Source organism: Salvia hispanica, chromosome 2 (genome assembly GCF_029641045.1).
Source record: "Salvia hispanica isolate PSC_SH4W2 chromosome 2, Shi_PSC_v1, whole genome shotgun sequence".
Classification (NCBI taxonomy): Eukaryota; Viridiplantae; Streptophyta; class Magnoliopsida; order Lamiales; family Lamiaceae; genus Salvia; species Salvia hispanica.
Window position 1 is genome coordinate 63,272,311 of NC_142693.1, and position 22,975 is coordinate 63,295,285.

At 34.7% G+C, this 22,975-nt stretch overlaps 2 protein-coding genes, 1 long non-coding RNA gene and 1 pseudogene across 3 annotated transcripts; 1 reads left to right on the forward strand and 3 right to left on the reverse strand.

Annotated features, from left to right (window-relative positions):
- Positions 1 to 2,775: 2,775 nt before the first annotated feature.
- LOC125198396 (uncharacterized) lies at positions 2,776 to 4,141 on the reverse strand. Its single transcript, XR_007172397.2, has 2 exons — positions 4,016 to 4,141; positions 2,776 to 3,614 (listed from the first exon to the last, which is right to left on the reverse strand). It is a non-coding gene; the product is annotated as an uncharacterized LOC125198396 (long non-coding RNA).
- Positions 4,142 to 8,728: 4,587 nt separating this feature from the next.
- On the forward strand, positions 8,729 to 9,570 carry LOC125202738 (transcription factor HEC2 pseudogene; annotated as a pseudogene).
- Positions 9,571 to 14,803: 5,233 nt separating this feature from the next.
- On the reverse strand, positions 14,804 to 18,357 carry LOC125201105 (disease resistance protein RGA2-like). Its single transcript, XM_048099031.2, has 3 exons — positions 15,349 to 18,357; positions 15,215 to 15,262; positions 14,804 to 15,112 (listed from the first exon to the last, which is right to left on the reverse strand). Exons 1-2 carry the CDS (start codon positions 18,252 to 18,254, stop codon positions 15,259 to 15,261), a joined length of 2,910 nt encoding a protein of 969 aa, XP_047954988.1. The 5' UTR covers positions 18,255 to 18,357; the 3' UTR covers positions 14,804 to 15,112; positions 15,215 to 15,258.
- Positions 18,358 to 20,873: 2,516 nt separating this feature from the next.
- LOC125198395 (putative disease resistance protein RGA3) lies at positions 20,874 to 22,246 on the reverse strand. The gene is made up of 2 exons (XM_048096750.2): positions 21,587 to 22,246; positions 20,874 to 21,527 (listed from the first exon to the last, which is right to left on the reverse strand). The coding sequence occupies exons 1-2, from the start codon at positions 22,244 to 22,246 to the stop codon at positions 20,874 to 20,876; spliced, it is 1,314 nt and encodes a 437-aa protein (XP_047952707.2).
- Between the last annotated feature and the right edge of the window lie 729 nt (positions 22,247 to 22,975).

Below are 22,975 nucleotides of genomic sequence, written 5' to 3' on the forward strand. Positions count from 1 at the left end.
GGGGCCAGTTCATTACGGTAGTCAACTAAGGTTGTGTAAAAGGAAGATCCCGGTATTGTTTATGCTCCCACTGACGGAGCGTGCAAATATAAAATTCGAGATCCCTCGATGGCACAGCCGCAACATTGAATTCCGGATGACACATGCCTTGGAAGTGCCGGACATGTCGTGTCAAACACGGCACCAAAGTCAGCCAAGGTAAGAACTCGGGCAAAAATAGTTTGTCGACGGGATAGTGTTTTTCATGTTTGCAACAAACTCGGCCGATAAGTCTCCCTCGTTCCTCGATACGCCCAAAGAGAAGAGCTACATGGAAGAGGATCAGGTAAAATATCTTTGTTGATCATCTCTTATCGGACCTGAAAGATCTCATCCACCTTCCAATCCTTATAGCCCGTCAAGTAAAACGGTAGACTACTTATATGGTGATAAGAAGTATAATATCATTAGGTTCACACAGTCTCAAATTCAATGGCTTCACGTCGCTCACGACCTTCACATCTAAAGAAACACCTTCGATTAGAATGTTGAAAATGGAATAATAATTAGCCATAACATTTTATTGCAACTAAAATGCATTTCACCAAACATATAATTCAGACACCAATTACAGTTCAATAAAATTACCAAGAGTCAGCATTCTCATCAAATCATAAACAAGTTAAAAGCATAATTCAAATAAAGAAACAAACATGAAATCTAAAATTATTAAATTCGAATGAAATAAAGGATTGGATCGAAGAAATTTACCAAAATCAAGCGAAGATTTAGCTGCAATTCGTCTCCCACGAATCAGATCAATTGAACAAGGAGGTGTGTTTATTCTCATCGTTATCATCGGAGATAATTTGTTAGTATAAAATACATATGATTTCAATTGCTTTATATAAAAAATAAAAATAAAAAAATCTTAACCTAATTTCTAACATGGGCCTTTGACAGCTCTGAAATGGATTTTATAGTTACTGCCAAAAAAAAAGCCCAATTGAATTACCTTTTTTTTTTTTTCTCAGCCGTCATCTAAAATTGCCGTAAATAGGAAAACTGCGTTATCGCCTATCTCTAATTTATGTGTCATTTATTTTTTCGTTTGAAAGTTTAAACCTAAATAAAAGACTTTTTTTTTAATGTAGAGCTAGAAATAAAGATGAAAGGTTTATATTTTATTCTTATTTACACTTCTAACTAATATTTTGATTTATGAAAAGAAATTAAAAAATCTACCTTCCGTTCAACATTAAATAACTAAGTTTGAACTGAACTCTTTGAACTAGGGGTGTGCATTCGGGTTTCGGTTCGGTTTTTCGCCCAAACCGAACCGAACCCGAAAAACCGAATTTAGGCTAAAATTGAAACCGAACCGAACCGAAAATCGAAAAACCGAAAATTGAACTTAAAAAACCGAACCAAACCGAAAAAACCGAAATTTCAAAACAAAACCGAAAAACCGAAAAAAAGTATATTTTAATATATCTAATTTATTTTATTTTATATATACTAATAGAATATAAATATATATAATATAAAATTAATAATATATATATAATATTTATTATATAAAAATATATTAGAAGAATATATATTATATATATGATATAATATACTAAATTAATAGGATAAAAATATATAATAATATATTTAAAATATAATTCGGTTTTTCGGTTTTTTTTCCGCCCAAAACGAACCGAACCGAAAAACCAAAATTTTTGTATTTTTAAAACCGAACCGAACCGAAAAACCGAACCGAATTTTAAAATTTCGGTTTGGTTCGGTTTGGATATTCGGTTTTCGGTTATTTTGCTCACCCCTACTTTGAACACACATATTTCCCTACGCAAGTATTCTAATTCAAAACAAATAAAAAGTTAACAAAAAATTGACAGGGACTTTTAATTGAATAGTTTTTAAATTTTTATTTATTTATACTATGCGACTTTACATGATTTTTTACTTGGGTTGAGTATATGTGTTGTGTGCAATGCATAATTGTGTGTATTACGTGTGTTTGTGAATTGATTGTGCAATGTATAGTGTGTGCATGTGTGTTGTATGTGCAATGTTTGGGTTTGGATCCCTGCTATGCAATCAACCACGTTAGGGGATGTTGTTACAAACATACCAATATTATATTTATAAATTGTAACATTAAAATATTAATAATTTTTTATATAAAATTATGTCTTGTGTGTAGCAACATTCCCTGTTGTGGCTGATTGCACGGCAGGAGATCCAAATCCGCAATGTTTGAGTTATGCCAAAATTTTGTAATTATTTAGAATATAAATATTTATTATGATTATTGAATTAAAATAGTAGAAAATTAATTTTAAATCCAAACATTCTTTTATACCATTTGAGTATAATACGAATTCGACCACAATAATAATAGAGATATAGCATGTGAAAAATTGGTCTTTAAACTAAGTATTTAAAGGATATCTTTTTATCTCTGTTTTTTAGTTGGGGGAGTAAAAACATAGGTGTTTTAAAATGATTGTCGGACTTTGGTAGTAAAACTCAAATTTGATATCGTTTTTGCTAAAAATTATAATGACCACAATTTAGAACTGAAATTGCATTATTGTTGGTGTTTAAGAGAAATTTGTTGCTCAATTTTAGTAAAATGTTATTATTGTCAAAATTCTCTAAAAAAGTTCAATTTTAGTAATAGTAGGCATGTAAATTGATAAGCTCTACATCCTTTGCACATCCCTTTTGTAATACAAATATTTTTTTAAGTAAGAAGATTTGAAAGAAATGTTAAAGTGAATTAAATGAAGAGAAAATAAAAAGCAATTAGTGACTAACAAAGAATAAAGTAGTAATACAATAAGAAAGATAAAAGAAATATCTCAATTACAATACGAAAACTCAAAAAGGAATACGACTTAATTATTAAGAAAAAGAATAAGTATATTTTAAGTACTACAATTAAAGCCTTCACAGAGAGTCCATTAGTTTGTGGTCGTGAAGATTTCAATTTACTATACTTACAACTACATCACATATCTATAAGCCCAATATGACACTCGGCTAGAGACCTTTGAGTGAGAGTAAATGGCGCAATGTGATATCTTTGTATGGCATTAGTGAAAAAAAACCTTAGCGAATCTTATAGTGAGGTACCTCGTGTTTCATCTCAACCATACAGAGTAAACAACACCGACAGCGATTGAATTCGAAGGATCGCCATCTCCGGGAGGTTAGGATTTCTTCGAGGCCAGACAAGCCGATTAAAAATGAGAGATGTAGAATTATTCTTTCCAGATTCAGGCAAAGCATCAGCGGCTCAAATTCACTGAGCAGTAGCGGCGTCAGCGGTTCTAAAAGACTATGCCGATTAAAAATGAAAGATATAGAATTGTTCTTTCCAGATTCAAGCAGAACGTAAGCGGTTCAAATTCACTGAGCAGTAGCGACATCAGCGGTTCTAAAAGACCTCATCCATCTTTCCACCCTTGCAGCCCATCAAGCATTACGCCAGCCGTCTTATAACATCAGCTCTATGAACCCAATCGTAAGCTGAAACTTATCCATGGGAACAAGAGTCATAATATCATTAGGTTCACACAGCCTCAAATTCAATAGCTTTATGTCACTCTGGACCTTCACACCTAAAGAATTACATACACCAATTACATCAGAAGCAAGGTCTACACAATTCAAACGGACAAAACAATCAATCACAACACCTAATCATCAATAAGATGCATTTCATCATACATCCAAGTCTCTAGTTATATCAATTAACTACCCCTCAGACGCATTTCATCAAACACATAAGTCATTATCAATAATAATTAATCGCAACAATTAATCACGCATTTCATAAAACACATTAGTTGCTGACATTTAACAATTAATCACCCTAAGATGCATTTCAACAAACATATAAAGAACAACATACACCAACAACATTTTAAATTAAATTAACAAGTTATAAGCAAAATTAAATATACTGCCATTATATAACTAAATTAGAAACAGAAAAACGGAATAGATCGAAAAAAATTACCGAATTCAAGCAATGATTTAGCTGCAACAAGTCTCCCACGAAGCAGATCAATTGAACAAGGAGGTATGCTTGTGCTCATCGTTTATCTGCGGCTATGTATTGTTATGTGACAGTTGATGATTTCGATTGTTATATATAGAGAAAATCTTAACCTAATTTCTTACATGGGCCGATGACATCTCTGAAATGGGTCTATATAGTTATTGCCAAAAAAGCCCAATTTTATAACCCTATTTTTTTTCAGCCGTATTACCAGAAATAGGAAAACTGTGTAACGGTGGCAACTGGATAGTAAATAACCTCATCTCCAACCGTTATTCGAAATGAATTAGTTTACCGATTCATCTTTTACGTTATTTAAAATTTAGGATTTTCATTTTCATTTTCATTTTACGTTATTGAGATGATGTTGCTCATTAGGACTGAGATTGAAATTAGGAAAGTCGGGATTTATTTTTTTCGCACTTGTAACAGGAATTTGTAAATCGAGAATATTAAATGAAAATGAAATGTGTTGGTTTTTATTTTTAGAGTTGGGAAATTATTTATAAAATTAAAATTAAATTCAACCCCTGGCCTCTCCCACCTCCAACGCATGCAGGGCCGAGTCGGACCTCAAGTGTGGTCTGGCCAGCGCACTGTGGATGCTCTTAGAGTGCTGTAATTTGAACGGATAAAAAGTCCTATTTAATTTGTAGTTGGTAAATTGAAGTAATTGAAATACAATTTTATTTCCAAGTTCTTTTTAATAGCTAAAACAATTAACATGATTTTTGGTTCAATACTTTTTTTGAATTTTTATTTATTACGTTATGTAACTAATGCGTGTATTATGTGTGTTTGTGCACACATAGCTTCACTGTCTAGCATGGCCTAAATTCTATAAATAGGTAATTCTGGAAAACTGTTTCCATGGATAGGTGGTTTTTTTTTTTTTTTTTTTCGTTTCTATCAATGGGTGTTACGCATTCTTGAATACATTCTTAGAATGCGTAACTTAGGCGAATATTCATAAAACAAGAAAAATCAAACTAAACACGCATTCTTAGAATGCATATTTCAAATATTTCACTGTGTAGCATGGGCTAAATTCTATAAATAGGTGATTCTGGAAAACTGCTTCCATGGATAGGTGTTTTTTTTTTCTGTTTCTATCAATGGGTGTTACGCATTCTAAGAATGCGTGTTTGAATACGCATTCTTAGAATGCGTAACTTAGGCGAATATTCATAGAACAAGAAAAATCAAACTAAACACGCATTCTTAGAATGCGTATTTCAAATATGCATTCTTAGAATGCGTGTCTAACGTGAATAAAATTGGTGCAGCACAAAATAGAATCGCAGACGCCGCCACTTCTGAACTACTCCTTCTTGCGAAACCCTTCCAAGAATGCTACCTTGTCGTCCGATTCTTGCATAAATCGCCCAAATTCGTCCAATTGTTCCTCCCTCAAGGTAAGTTACATGCTTTTCTTCTTCATTTAGCATATATTCATAGTTTATGGTGAAAATTGTAATTTTAGGTTTTGTAGTTAAAAGTTAAAATTTTATGTTATTGGTATAAATTGTATGTTCAATGGCTACTAAGATTTGGTATGTATTGTCTTTTGAATTGTTAATTTCTAAAGATTTGGCATATAGTTTATTTTGAATTATTTAAAATTTAAGATAAAGTTGTGTATGTATTGCAGAATTATGGACACAGAATCTATTTGTGTCCTTTTATATTGGGATGGAAGAATAGTATAAATTGGAGGAATTGGTTTGTCTTATGAGCCACCCGTGGCAAATGCATACCTTGTTTTAGATAAGTTTGTTCCATACAATGAGTTGGTTAACAAAATATGTGATTACATTGGAATCAATGTTAATGAGTATATGATTAGTCTGACATGGAAGCGTGCAATTCAAGTGGGTCATGGATATAACTTTGTGGGCGTTCGACTTTGCGATGCATATACGAGGGATATGTTTGCAACAACTATTCAGGTCAAATTGAGTTATTTGTAGACTATCAAGCTAAGTTAGCACAACAACGACAAGTTCAAAATAGAGTACAATATGATGATGGTCCATTTGGACATAATGAAGTTAGTCACGGGGCGACCAATTTTGGGGATGCTGGGTCTGGTTTTGGGGAAGGTGGACTACCTTCCCATAATGAAGTTAGTGACGATTCTGATTCTGAAGACTCTGTCTCAGAAAAATCAACAACCCCACCTGAACTGAGTGAAGATTCAGAAGCAACCCAAGATGCATCTGATGATAAGACATTGAATGTGCCTCGTAGGTATGTCCCATTAGTCCCTGAAGAGCGAAGTGAGCAGGAGTATGAGCATCTAGGGTTACATTATTTTCGTACTCTACCGACGACAGAAAGTAATTACTATGAAAGTAACCATGATGATTCTGAATCTAGCAGTTGGTTTTGGGATGAGAAGAATCCTACGCGGATTGAGTTAGAAACTAAATTTGATATCAAACTACAGTTGAAGACTTCTAAGAATGCGTATTCAAACACGCATTCTTAGAATGCGTAACACCCATTGATAGAAACAGAAAAAAAAACCACCTATCTATGCAAGCAGTTTTCCAGAATCACCTATTTATAGAATTTAGCCGTGTAGCATGTGAAGGACATGTGCAATGTATGCGGGAGATAACAAATTTAGCAATTATTTAAAAATTATAAATGTTTTTCTTTGATTTTTAAATCTAATTTGGAACTATGTCAAATCGCTATTATACCCATGATATCATATAAATATTTGAACCATCATAATCTAATCCACCTCGAATAGTGTGCCAATCCCCAAGAAAATATATTCATGTTATATATATCATCAGTTCCATTAAAAATGAAAGTTCCATTAGAATTCAAATGTTTTTTTCTTTTAGATTATTTCATTAAAAATAAAATACAGTGTTATTATTTTTTAAATATCTAGAAATACCATTATTTCTATAAACTTTTTTTTTACTTTATTTACTTTTTATTAACTCACGTAATAGCAATAGAAAAAAAAACAAGTTTTTATATTTAATGAGAGAGAGGGCATGATTTTACGTCCAACCTAATTTTCAAATCTTTGTGAGGGTATGAAATCAAGATCCATTATTTAAATATTATATAAAAAAGATTATAACCAATAAAGTTCAACGCCTAAAGAAATAGTATATTCGCACCCATATTTGCCTCAATCTTGCATATTGTACATATTCAAAGAATGTATTTATTGCTGTTCTCAATATCAGATTTGTGATTATATCAAATCGAAAAATACAATTGGACACCAAATATGACACACACCTGCCATTGTTGATAGAAACTATGTCGTTTTGTATTTGAAGTAGACACATATTTTAAGCATGATAATGAAACTCTATGATTATCTTCAAAATTTTCTTTTGTTAAGCTAAAATTGCACAAAGTCATATTATGAGGCTAAAGGTAGCAATATTTTCAAAATCAGGATTCACTTTCAAACTAAAATTGTCAAAATCGCATTTGTTGGACTTGCATGTAATATACGAGTACTCAATTTAATAATTTCTCTAGCTAAAATTGTCAGAGTTATACTATTATACTGGTGAATCATTATTATAGCATTATATAATACTGGTGAATCATTATAGTATCATACTATAATTTCGTGACAATTTTGGTTATAAATAAATTTAGACTTCACGGTTTGTTCTAGCTGATTTTTATAATTGTTCACAAAATTCCACCAATTTTTTATGATTTTTGGCAATTTACATAATACTATAAATATCAAAATTTAACACTGCAAGAAGAAGAAGAGCCGTGTCTCCTTGAAACATAGATTACATATTATATTATATAGAATTGAATAGAATAATAAAACGTGAATTTTTAAAAATATGCTATAAGTTAGTAATAAAATTAGAAGCAAGAGGTGGGGCTCATTTACACAGTTTTCTGACTTGTAACATGTGCAGTGGGGCTATTAAACTTCTTTAAATAAAGTAAATTTTAAGCCAAAGTTTCCACTCAAATTAGATCTCTGTCATTTCCATTGTGCCCCAATTTCTACTATCATTTTCTTTTAGTTATCAATATTTAATTTGATCTACGTACGTATGCAGTGACAATACATAAGTAACAATGTAACATATCACCAATCCATAAATAAATAGTAGTACTAATATAAAACACATTAACCACAAGATTTTGTTGATTGATCTCATCAGAGTAACAAACCATCTAATTCATCTCCCCATTATCATTATTAACAAGAGATAATCATATTATTTGATTAATAAATACTATATCAGTCTCTAAAATCATTTTATTATGCGATTTTTGTCTTGTAAAGTGTGACTTTGCATAGATAGTAGTATAATGAAACAAGTGAAAGAAAGAATATCCACTTAACATTAAATCAATGTTTTTACACTCTAGTATTTTCGCAATTGACGTTCTCTTTGAATCGGATCCTCTCCAAATTTAATATTTTTTACAATCAAACCACGTAAATCAATGTTTCTTCAGTTTTTCTCATATGTACGATTGAACTGTGGTTGATTATAAGATTGGATCATAACAAATTTATAGCGGTTAGAAAGTATTCATGAACTCATATTGGTTTATGCGTTTCTCATTTATTGAAAAAAAAAAGATGTTTTATTATATAGAAAGGATCTGAGTTGTTATATATACCTCCCTTCACATAACATCACTATTTTCTCCACACTCCCTTTTTTCACTTTCCCATCCTACCCCTCTCCTTTCCTCCTCTCCCCGCGTTTCCTTACCCAAATCCACCCTTTCCCCAAGCCCATTTTCGTCAAGTCACCACAAAACCTTCCGCGGCAGCCATGGACATCGGCTTCATGGAATTGATGCAAAACCACCCCGATTTCGCCGCCGCCTTCGACGACGACGACAGCGACAACACTATCAACAACAACACCGATGACTTTGAAAACTTCGACGTCCAATCGTACCAAGATCCGTCGCCGGCGGCGGCGGCGGCGTTCCCTCCGCCGCCGAGCTCTGTGGCGGCGATGAGGGAGATGATATTCCGGATCGCGGCGATGCAGCCGGTCCACGTGGACCCGGAGTCGGTGAAGCGGCCGAGGAGGAAGAACGTGAGGATCTCGACGGACCCGCAGAGCGTGGCGGCGCGCCACCGCCGCGAGAGGATAAGCGAGCGGATCCGGATCCTGCAGCGGCTGGTGCCCGGCGGGACGAAGATGGACACGGCCTCGATGCTCGACGAGGCCATCCACTACGTCAAGTTCTTGAAGAGCCAGGTGCAGTCGCTTGAGCGGGTCGCCTCCGCCCCGCCCCGGCCCGAGGACACCGGGCTCGGGTTCCCCGTGGCGATGTCGAGCGGGAGCTATTATCCGGCGGCGGCGGAGGGGTACCGTTGATAGGGGGATTGGATATGGTGTTGATTAATATTTGATGATAAAATTTGATTTGATTAAAGTGGTTAATTGGTTGATTATATATGAGTTTATGAAAAGGGAAGAGTGGATGATGTGTATAATTATGATTGGCTAATCATGTCATGCATGCTTTTCTAAATAGAATAACATGTTTCAATATAACCATAATCTTTATATTATCTCTCTGTCTCACACACACAGAGACACACACACTGGATAGATTTAATTCATTTGTCCAGTTAATCCATCAGATGAAAAATGCATGTGGGCTAGCATCTATCCATGATTTTTATCTTAAAGTCCATCTTACATTATTGTGTTATCTTAACATGTATATCAAACTAAGAACCATTCTTAATTATTTGCGTGCTATATTTGTTGAATATGAATGATTACGTAAGTAGAAGTATACCTAATCAATCATCGATGAAGTAGAAGGCTTGTTCGATTTACAAAGTGTCTTGTACAAAATGTAGAGAGAAAGGTAGGATGAATCTTATTTGCTACATTTCAAAGTTAAAAGTTATGAATATATTCAACTATTAGTCACATGTTGGACCAACACACATATGTATGTGAATAACATGATGATATTTATTAATTATCATGTTGTACATGGTAATTTTACTAGACTTATAATCATCAAATCAATTGCAAGTAATTTAGTTAGTGATTGGATATATGTAAATGGTAAATGGAACCATCTAGCTAGAACTATATTTACACTTCACATATGTATACACTCACTTTCATGTGAACTTATAAATGCAAAATTTCCCAATTTGTAAAAACTTAATAAGAAACCAAAAAAATCATAGCAAGAAAAACCGTTATGAAATTGTAATTTATATGTAAGTAAAATAGGGGCCAATTTGGTAGGGGAATTTCGAATTTTCGATGGCATAAAATGTCATGTAGCAAAAATGATGCCCCATAAATTAGAAACTAGTAGGCCCATTTTAAAATATAAATGTATCAATTCCAAGGGGCAAAGGGTCACCCTCTTGGTGCAGAAAACATCATTTCATGAAGCACTATATAATTACGAAAAAGATTTGAGGATTTTTCAAATTGAGGTCCCTCCAAGTCCAACATTAATTAGGTAGCTCCCTCGTGATTCGTAAATTTCGGATTTTTGTGTTGCAGATGATATATTTTTTTAAATAAAATAATCTAGTTGTATTTTTTTGTACTTTTTAATTTGACCGGTGAATGAGTTGTAAAATAAATGACCTTGAAACCGGGACAAGCATAAAAGAAAGGTGATATATACAGTAAATGGAAAATTAATGAAATAGTTTTAATCATTTTAGATCATTTTAAAATACACGTAAGGAGATGATCCAAATAAAAATGCATCTATATCCAAAAATACAACCCAAATTTTGGCCATAAAATTAGGTGATCTAATGATCATTATAATCAATTTTAATTCATTTTACAAAATCTGGATTTGATGTCATTTTTAGTTCATTTTAGGTCATCTATTATTAAAATGACCTAAAAATACACTAATAATAACCTACATGACCTCCGTATGATTTCGTTCTACATTTTTGTATTAAGATCTAGTTTTGCATAGTAGTTAAATACTTACCAAGTTGTCAACAAAACATAGTATAGGAAAGAAGAGAATAAAAAAAAATATTATATTAGAAGCAAATAAATCTTCTAATATGAAGTACTCCCTCCATCCCATATAATTTTACACACTTTGACTAGGCACGAGTTTTAAGAAATGTAATGAAAAGTGAGTTGAAATAGTAGGTGGGATGTGGGTCCTACTTTTAATGAATTAGTTTTATAATAAAATGTGAGTAGGAATGAGTTAGTGGAATATGTGGTCCACTATCAAAAATATTAAAAGTGAAATGTGTAAAATTATGTGGGACGATCCAAAATGGAATATTGGGTAAAATTATGTGGACGGAGGGAGTATATTTTTTTATAACCAACCAACTGAATTTGTTGGTCTCAACGCAAACCCAAATTACATTTACAGCTGCATACCCAGTAGCAGAAAATGATGAATAATTATTTGTACCTAATATATTAAAAGAAACTGACAATAGAATTAATTTTAATTTTCGAATGTTCTTTTCCAAAGTACAGAAATAAGATTATTCAATCCCAATCAAACCTGGTGATCTAGCTATAACCACATTAGTCACTATTATTTTATTTTACTTTATTTATTAAAGCTTTTAGTATGTATTTATTTATTGATGCATATGATTTGATTGTATTATATAATTCGTGATATGTTAAATGCGATAGCACGAGAAGTCCACGTGAATAATCCATAATGAAATTGCTTTGCCATGTGAATCCCATCTACGTGGTTATTCATTTCTTCCCACATCAGATTGGATTAGTATTTTATTAATCATTCTATTATTTTGAGTTTAATTATTGGACTATGTAATTATCAAAGGGAAGCGTACTCAACATGTTAGGTTTGAAATTCGTACTCTAGTCTCTTGATTTTACAAAGGCGAAAAATATCACTGAGCTATTATGTCTGGTAGTAGTATATGACTCCGAGAGAAGTGAGACACAAGTTTATAGAACTAATTAACAAAATAAACGCAACTATAGGTTTCCAATGTGGAATTACATGTTGGATATTTTAGTGTAATTGGATTAACTTGATTGATCAGTATTATCATAATGAGACATCATATAAGTCTGGAGGTGCGGAGTGCACGCTTATTTGAATTCATTATGATGGACGGGGGTCCGGGGGCAACGCCCCCTGGTAGCGGGGTCCAAGGGGCGGCAGCCCCTAGCTGGGGTCAAGAAATTCATCCTAAAATATAATTTCTGAAAGTCAAAGGACTAGTTTGCAATTTTGGAAATCTTTGAAAAACAGTTATTTTCGGTTTCCCCCATCAACAGATGCACTGGTTCATCTTCTTAAATCTGATCAATTCTTTTTGGTTCTGGTATTCTTTTCTCAGATATCAACATATAAAAGTTCTGATTTCTTTGAATTGTATCCGAACAAATATTTTGGTAGAACCACCGAAATTGATTTGATCTGAAAGTTATTTCATCACGACTTTCAGATTATCCGTTTTGTTCAGTATTTTGAATCTCCCTGACATTACATGCATTAGAAAGTTAAACAACAAAAAAAAGATGCACTGGTTCATCTTTTTCGGAGATATTTGTAAAACAGTTATTTTCGGTTTCCCCCATCAACAGAAGCACTGGTTCATCTTCTTAAATCTGATCAATTCTTTTTGGTTTAATGTTAAATTTAATTAGTTATAAGATATTTGTTTCAATTTAATTAGTTATAGAGATGTCAATTTTGTTCGAAACCAATGAATAAGTTTATTGATCAATAAAAAAGTACTAGTTAAAGAATGATAATTTATTACCAAAATAATAATAATAATAATAATGACAAATCAAAAAATTGCCAGCATCTTCCTTATTATAGTGTGTGTTTGTGCATCTCTTTATTTTGATGGGATAATTCTACTACATGATGCACGGACCTTTCCCAGATACAGTGCATTCTTTCATATAACATCATACATATACATGTACTTTTAAATTTCTCATCTTTCTCTTGAGTTCAATGTAGCAGGGAGCAATTTTATCTTTATAAAAAATAATGGAAACTGTCCTCTTCTTGGATTTCAATCTCTTCTGTATTTCATATACATAAAGATAAAGATATATTTGTATATTATCCACCGTCCGAGTGCATATATTATATAAATAGAGAGATAGAGAAAAAGTTATTTTTTTCATTTTTTTGGGGTGTAGATCAGTAGATGGTGTTAATTTGTTTAACTAATGTTATATAAACATTGTTATTCGTTGTTGGATTCCTTGCCTTAATTTTTCCTAATACGTATCAAATGTGAAATTTAAAATACATGATAAATGTTGATGGTGATAAAAAATTATTCATAAATTATATTTAATTTTCTTATTCTATTCCATCAATATATACCGTCCATTTTATTTGCTTCTTTTGCTTTCTTTTTACGAAGTGGTCAAGATAAGGTTTTGAAATGGGGATTAAATATCGTTAAATAGTGTGAACTAATATTTATAGATAGTTAAAATTATAATTGACCACTAATTTATAGTTAAATCTGAATCAAAGAGATATAAATGCTAGTAGTATAATTTAAGTCAAATTTATACTCCCTCCGTCCCAGAAAGATTGTCCCAGTTCATTTTTTGCACTCGTTTTGCAAAAATAATAATAAATAGATAAAGTTGAAAAAGAGTAAAATAAGAGAAAGAATAACGTAGGTAAGACTATTCTCTACATTATTCTTTCTTTTACTTTACTCACTCTCTACTTTAACTATTTATTATTATTTTTGCAAAACGAGTGTGAAAAAGGAAATGGGACAATCTTTTTGGGACGGAGGGAGTACTTAATTAACTATTTGCGATTTGGCCTCTTATTTTCAAATTCACGGCATACAAAATACTAATACTAACATTTAAAAATTTTAGTTAAATTTAATTTGGTCGAATTAAATTGGAAATGTAATTTAAATAATACCAATATCAACCAATTTGCAAATCAAAAGTAAATTTTTGTTGAGAAAGCAAATACTACTTCTTTTTATATAAGTTCTTATTTAAATATTTTAGAGTACTTCCAAAAAACACACATACTACTATGAAAATTTCACATAGCATGTAATGTTAGCTGTTACTGAATTTACTGCGATGCTTCTTCTATTGCAAATTGTTGAATTTAGAAAGAAAGGAATAAGTTTGCTTCTCATTGGGCTTGACTTGTAAGCTTCTTCATAGTTTATTAATTCTAACTTCAAGCCCAGCAGCCCAATTTATATTTTAGTTAAGTTTCAAAATCTTTACATATCTTAAACAATTTTCATCAACAAAAGCTTGAATTCTGTATAAACAAAGCTGTAGGAGCCGGCAAGAGACTGAGACGAGACAACGGAGCATAGGCGACGCCGGTGAGGTAAGCTTTGGCCTTCGTGGTTTATTTAATTTTCGTGATTTTATCTGTATTTATGGCTTTTTTATGAATATTTTTTATTCAAATTGTGTAAGAGTATTTGTTGTTAAACAGAGGGGGAATTTGCTGGAAAAAATAACCCAATTGGTGTCTACTCAATCTCGTATTTTTGAAAACTAGACTTGACATTTTTCTCAACTTTCTCAATGCGAGCATAACTAGCAGGCTGTCACGGTCTCTAGTGACATTTTTTTATTGTCTTACTTAGTTTAGTTTACTTTATTTTCTCTCCACTTAAACTATTTTTTATCATTTTTTTTCAAACACATGCCGAAATATAGTCAATAACTTAAGATGTGACGAATGGAGTAGATGAATTGCAATTTATCATAAACACAATGGAGGAAATCACTCTAAGAAATGATATATTTCACAATTCACTTCCAATATGTAAACAAGATTTTATATTTTATTGAGAGTATCACCTATATATTTCTCTCTGTGAAATGAACTTCTCAAAAATAGCAGCATCATTCCTATTATATATGAAATCATCCGAAGTACAAGCACACAACAAGAATCTTGCTACAAATACTGTAAAAAATCTAAGCAACACAGAAATTCATCCACAAATTGTAATACACTTGCACTCGAACCTGTACTTGCTTCGCCCCCCTGCCTCTGTGCCAACATTTCAAAGTTGATCCAACACTAGGAAAAATTAAGAAAATAAACAAGAATATGAGCTAGCTTTATTTTATAGTAATAAGAATAAGGAAATAAAGAAGAATACAATGAAATATGATCACTCACCTACTTCATATACTTTCCCCAAAGCTATTTCTGGTACATCTTCTTCACCTTCATTAAAGATGTCAATTGAAGACAAAGTATTAAAACCATAGTCTAGCTCGATTTGTTTTACAAAAAAATAGTAGTTGAGTTACTTTGAAGAAATATTGATGCTGCGAACATGGGCAATCTTGTGCCAATCCTCTCCACTTCCTCTCTGACAACGCCTTTCCAGGTGTGGGCAACCACGGACTGTTAGCCGTTTCAGATTTGGCAGAGCTGGAATCGATACAACCTTTGGGCAGTCTACAACAACGAGTCTAGTAAGAGATGGTAGCTGATCTGGGAGTGATTCCAGCTCAGGAAGATCCTCTAGGTGTAGATTAGTGAGGTGCTCAATGGCTTGAGACAAGCTCGTCATCTTGGGAAGATCATATAGCGTGAGGAACTTCAGGCTACGGAGATGTTTAATATCCTGTGGCAACTCTAGTAATTCTGGGCAGTTCCATATGGCGAGGTCCTCCAAAGAACTAAGGTGCCGCAACATCCCTTGTGTTAAACATCTCATTATCTCACAATTGTTTAAACATAAACGTTTAAGCTCTTTTAAGACTTGCAGACCTTCTGTTGTCACAGAGATCTCTTTCGCTTTATGAATTACCAATGTTCGGAGCTTACTCAATTTTGCCAGCATTTCTATCGGGAAACATGCTAGGCTCTCCTCAATTTCAATCCACCGATTTCTAGGAATGCCGTGCTCAGATAATAAACCCAAAGTTGAGCTATGGCATGCTAGTCTCTCCAACTTTTGGAGGGATGAGAGTGGTGGCAGTATTAATAAAGAGCAGCGCTCAATCCATAGAGCTTCGAGATTTGGGAATGCTTCTTTACTACTCTCTTGCTTATTTGATAGTCCCTTCAAATTCGGGAAATCAACTAAATGCAGATATTTCAAAGCCACAAACAGTATCTTTACTGGGTGTCCACTCCCAACTTCTTCTTCTTCAATAATATACTCCACCCCCATATTCGTTAAAAACAGATTCTTAAGATGGGGCAACTCTCCCAGTTTTGGAAAACGCTTAATATTTTCACAATCAATTATACTAATCTCAAGTTGGTTACCTCTCTTGTGACCCAAGACAAACATGCTCAATGTTTTTAGGCCGTTCAATTCTCTCATTTTAGATGGCATCTCACGCAATGACTTGCAGCCCCACAAACATAGATGCTGGAGATTACGTAAGGATGTGAGCTTCTTAGGCATAGCCACAAGTCTATCACAGTAATCCAAGTTGAGGGTTTGCAAATTCCAAAGAGTACATAATGAGTTAGGGAGAGTGCGAATTTCAGAACGAGACAAATTCAAGTATCGCAAATGTTTAAGATTGCTGATGGAAGGAGGCAAATATTTTATTGCTTTGCCCATTGCATCTAATACTCTTAAACTTTTGAGCTCCAAGATGGAAGTAATGTTCATATCTTGCTGAAAGGTTTTAGGAAACAAGGCAGTTTTTTGTTGCAAATTTACCTCTCGGATAGTTGATGTACTTGCGAGATTTCTTTCACTTTGTAATGCGGGGACTTTGTTCTCCATTATTGATTCTGCCAGGTCGTGAACAAGATCATGCATACCAATATCGTTATTCTCATTAGCTTGTAGAAGCGATCTGAGAAGCAGCTCATCACATATTTCATTCCCAACATCTTCCACTTGTAGAGTCCACTTTGATGAAATGTAGCCATGAGCCATCCATAGACGGATCAGTTCTTCCTTTCCAATGTAATGGTCCTTAGGAAAGGATGCAAAATAAGCAAAGCATTGCCTAAGTTCCACTGGAACATGATAATAACTCAATCTCAAAGCCGGCATCATCGAACTCTCTTCTCCCGACAACTTCCATATGCCACTGTCTCTCACATGTATCCACTCCTCTTCTCTCCTTTTAAATCGTAGGATTCCTCCAAGCGTCGTAGCAGCAAGGGGCACTCCAGCACATTTCTTCACAATATGTTTCCCAGTTATTTCCAGCTGGGGAGGAACCTCTTCATCTGGTCCGAAGGCGCGCTGCTGCAGCAGCGCCCAGCAGTACTCATCCGACAGCCCCTCAAGACAATGACATGGAAGTGTTGTCATTATATCAGCAACCTTCTTCTGGCGTGTGGTGACGACAACCGACGAACCGGCTGAGCCACATGATAAAACATCTCTCAACTCAAACCATTTATCCTGGTGGTCATTCCAAACATCATCCATCACAATCAAATATCTTTTTTCGCTCAACAATTCCCAGAAGCGACGTTCAATAGCATCCAAGTGCTGCAGATCCGTTGCTTTTCCACTCCCCGTGGCAGATTCAATCATGGCCTTCACCAAAGTTTTCATTTCAAAGTTATTAGAAACACAAACCCAAATCCTTACATCGAAGTGTTGTTCCACTTGCGGATCGTTGAAGACTAGTCGAGCGAGAGTGGTCTTGCCAAGTCCGCCAATACCGATGATTGGCAGCACAGACATCTCCTGTTTATCCTTCACATCATTCACCAACATCTTCACAATCTTGTCTTTATCTTCTTCCCTGCCAAGAATCTTATCAGACTCGTTCAACAGGGAAGCCGTCTCGCGCGACACAAGAGATACTTCTCTTGGCCTATGAACAGGCATCTCGCGCAAATGAAACTTAGTGCGCTCCGCAGCAATGGCCTCCACTTTCTCGTTGACTTGCTTCATTCTCCTTGCGATTTTGTGGCGAAACAAAATTTTCTTGAGGCTGCAGCGACTGTATTTTGAATGAGAGTGGTCGAGTTTGGAGACTTCAGTGTTGCACTCATCCAATACGTCATCAATCACATACACAATATCGTTGAGCTTCTGCAGCCAATTTTGAATTGGCTTGCTCTCGATTTGCTTGTCTTCGGCATCCTCCAATACAGCTTGGATGGTGGTGAGAGTGCTGCAGAGCTTCTTCATCACCTCGTCGACGCCCAAGATCAGTCCGATCTCCCGGTTGATAAGAGAGATCAGTTTGTCCAGAACGAGTTGAAGAAATGCCTCAGCCATTATGGAACAACAACAACTAAGGATTCTTTTTTCTGATAAGCAAAGCAGATATGAGAAGGATGAATGCCAGAGGATGATGGTATATTGGTATGTAAGTATTGTTAGTTTGTATTTCCAAGAGTTGAATAATGTGCCACCTTTCCTTGTCTTTTGTTCAATAATTCAAATGTTAGGAATGGAATAGTTACATGTAAATTAGACGGTTTGTCCATATGTTAATCAAGATTAAATTGTTTAATGGTTTGATGATAACATCCACTTCACCCTCTCAATACTTTTTCACCCTACTAAACATTTCGAACCACTTGCTAAGACCCCCTTTTCATTGTCTATTTCATTTTGATGAGTGTAAATTTACATCTCATTTAATTTATATAGTAGGAGGAATAATTTACCCTTAATTCTGAAGTATAATATCTATAAACATAAACCAAACTCTTGGGTGTTTGGAAGGTTGATTTTGTGGATGCAACGAGCAAACGAGACAAGTGGATTTTACGTGGTTCGGCCGTAATGATCTACTTCCACGAATGAAACAGAGATTCAGTATTATTCCAAGAATGCAATGTACAAGATGATGTGTTAGTTACAGAGACTACAACTCCCTGATGCTCCAACGGCCATATCAGTTTGTAACTGACCTGGGCCGTAATCCAGTGCACTTGGCCTACGGACCAGCTGCACTAGAATTTAAAGGGAGTTGTAAATTTGTATAAAAGTTGAGGAAAGGGCCATCTTGCATTGTCTTTTGTTCCATAATTCAAATGTTAGCAATGGAATAATTTGATGCATATTAGACGGTTTGTCCATATGAAAATCAAGATTGAATTGTTTATTGGTTTGATGATAAGATCCACTTCACCTTATTAGTACTTTCTCATTGATACTATGATCCACTAAATATTTCTAACCACTCACTGGGACCACTATGCATTGCCTATTTTCTAAAGTGTAACTATCAAGTCTTTATTCTCTCTCGACTCAACATGTGGATTTCATTTAGTTTGTGGTAATTTATTATTTTTTTTTTGTTTTTTCTTTTGGCTGTTACAGTTTTATTAAGAAAAAGAACCTTGTCTATAGAGGCCAGAACTGGTGGGAACAACAACAACATAATAGAACATTCCTCTGATGCTGCCTGCTTTTCAATGTTGGCGACCTTAAGAGCCATGGAAACAATTCAAAGATATTGTTCTGTGCAACTGTGGTAGGTGTTACCATGATGCCTTTGATTTGTGGAATTATGAGAGGCACTTAACTAGAAGAGTCCGCATCAAGGAATATGGTATGAGGTCGAATGTAGTCGCAAAGTTTTTGGATTACAAGATGGCTAACTCTTCGGATTCGTTCTTTAATTTATCAGTTTGGTCTAGTATTATGTACACTAGCATGCAAGGATTAACAACGATTAATTTAACATATATCTGTACAGAAAAAGGATATAGAAATTCAAAAGTTCAGAAATGTCATAAAGGCAAAGAGGATGTAGATTCCGGAATGATATACACTAATACTCAATGTCAATACGACTTTGCTGTTTTCTCTTTCTCGCACGAGCTCTTCCCCTTTCTCGTCACACTAGCCAAAGGCAATAGCTAAGGTTGACAACAAAAGATGATAGCACACCAACATCGTAGTAAAGACCATGACATCAATACATCAGCTAAGATCTTCCGAAAATCAGAAACACTTAGTTGTGAAGTATATATACATCATAAACATCAAACATGCATATTCTTGCCATGCCAAATCTTGTCTACAAAACGGCATCAACACTAAATCACACTAGCCAAAGGCAATAAGCTAAGGTTGACAAAGAAATAGGATGACACATCAACATCATAGTAAAGATTATGATATATATTGGGAAGCAACTAAAACACTTTCAGAAATATCATCAAACAAAAATAAACTCCAATATTTCAGCTTACTAGTCGAAAAGTTCCAACTTCATCGCCTAACTAACATGCCAAAGAGACATAAGCATACATCTTTATTGGCTCGGAAAGAGAGGGGAAGGCCCAAATCATTCATTTCTGTGGCTAGCTCAACATCTACCTCTTCGGGCAGAGTTCTGAACATCTTCAAACATCAAACAATCATTCTCCAACACCAATATCAGATACACTACAAAAACTTCAACAAAGCTAAGTAAAAACACAGGAACATGTTCAGGTTCAGGACGACAATTCTAAGACACTTGCATTTGACAATGCACACTCAAAGATGTACTACTTCGCCCACTGCCACAATGCCAACTTTTCAAAGTTCCTCCAACACTATGAAAAATAAAGAAATAAACAAGAACACGAGTTAGTAAATTGTATGTAAATAACAAATAAAGAAGAATACATTGAAATACAACTACTAACCATCCTTGTAATCTTTCTCCAATGCTGTTTCTGGTACATCTTCTTAATCTTGAAGAATGATTCCACTTGAACACAAATTACTAAATCATAGTTAAGATCGATTTTTTTACATAAAATCAACTAAAATAGCTGAGTTAAATTGGAAAAACAATGATTCTGCGAACGTGGGAAATCTTGTGCCAATCCTCTCCACTCCCTCGCTGACATCTCCTTTCCAGTTGTGGGCATCCAATGACTGATAGCACTTTCAGATTTGGCAGATCAGAAATCGATACAACCTTTGGGCAGCTCGTAACATCGAGTGAAGAGAGAGATGGTGGCTGATCTGGAAGTGATTCCAGGTTAGGAAGATCTGCAAGGCATAGAAAAGTGAGGTGCTGAAAGGCTTGAGGCAAGCGCGTGATCTTGGGAAGATCCAGTGTAACTGGAGGAACTTAAGATTATGGAGATGTTTAATATCCTCAGGCAACTCTAGTATTTCTGGGCACGTTATTATGGTGAGGTCCTCCAAAGCAGTAAGGTGCCGCAACATCCTTTCTGGTAAACATCTCATTGTCTGACAACTCTCTGGCCATAAACTTATAAGCTCTTTTAAGGCTTCCAGACCTTCTCTTGTCAAAGAGATCTCTTTTGCATTCTCAATTGTCAATGACCGCAACTTACTAAACTTTTTCAGCGCTTCTATTGGGAAACAAGTCAGGTTCTCTTCAACCTCGATTGACAGCTTACTAGGAATGTCGTGCTCAGATAATAAAGCCAAGTCTGAGCTTCTACATCCTAGATACTTCAACTTTTCAAGGGACGAGATTGATGGAAATACAAATGAAGAGCAACGCTTGATACTTAGGCATTCCAGATTTGGGAATGCTTCTTTACTACTCTGTTGCTCTTTTGATAGTCCCTTAAGATTTGGGAGATCAGTTAAAACAGTTGTTTCAGAGCCACGAACTGTATCGGTACTGGGTGCCCACTCCCAACTTCTTCTTCTTCAATAATATACTCCACCCCCATATTCGTTAAAAACAGATTCTCAAGATGGGGCAACTCTCCCAGTTTTGGAAAATGCCTAATATTTTCACAATCAGTTATATTAATCTCAACTATTTTTCTCTGCGTTGAGTTTTCCATCCAACGTGGAAGATATCTACCACTGAAGCCTTGTATATAAAGACGTTCAAGATTGGGGTGAGGTTCAAGTGCTTCCAAGACCCTTTCATCAACTTCCTCGACTAGCTTGGATAAAGCATTTCTTTCCCACGACAATCTCAAATTACGAAGATTGTTTTTCTCAGCAATCTTTGCTTTCTTAGCATCCATATGGTCTTTTACTCTCTCCAGATGCCTAATCTGAAGCCTTCCACTGATGTTCAAGCATTCCAGTTCCTCAAGTTGGTTACCTCTCTTGTGACCCACGACAAACATGCTCAATGTTTTTAGGCCGTTCAATTCTCTCATTTTAGATGGCATCTCACGCAATGACTTGCAGCCCCACAAACATAGATGTCGAAGATTACGTAAGGATGTGAGCTTCTTAGGTAAAGCCTCAAGCCTAACACAGTCATCCAAGTTGAGGATTTGCAAGTTCCAAAGAGTACATAACGAGTTGGGGAGAGCTTGCATTTCAGAATTAGACAAATCCAAGGATCACAAATGTTTAAGATTACCGATGGAAGGAGGCAATCTTGTATTGTGCTACGAGGGGCATTTAACACTCTTAAACTTGTCGAAAAGTAAAATGCGGAAAATAAAATACTATTGCTGAAAGTAAAAGACGGGGAGAACTTTAAAGACTATATTGTGAATGACTTGGGTTAAATTCTCTCAATGGTTACACAACCTTTCATAGGCACTAATTCTAGCTATACATGGAAAATATATTCTAATTATACTAATTTCCTTTTCATTTGATTTTCCATAATCTTTAATTGATTTCCTTCTTTATTCTTGCCATAACTTCATCTCATGCCTTCTTGTTCTCCAATTTATTAATTTCCTCATTCCAACACTCCCCTCAAGTTGAGTATCGAGTTTTTCGACACTTAACTTGCACGATCTTTAGTTTGATAAATAGTTTATACTCGTATTTAAGAGTTCTTCAATTTCCATTACAGTTTATGCTCGTATCATAGAGCTTCTTCAATTTTTCTTCATTGAAAGTTTAGGCTCTTATCAAGGAGCTCTTCATTTATCATTGAAAGTTTAGACTCGTTTTTAAGGAGTTCTTCAATTTTCTGTTGACGGTTTTAACTCGTGTCAAAGAGCTCTTCAATTTTTTGTTGGCAGTTTTAACTCGTGTCAAGGAGCTAGTCTAAACAGTTTTAACTCATGTTCGGGAGCTTGTTTAAACAG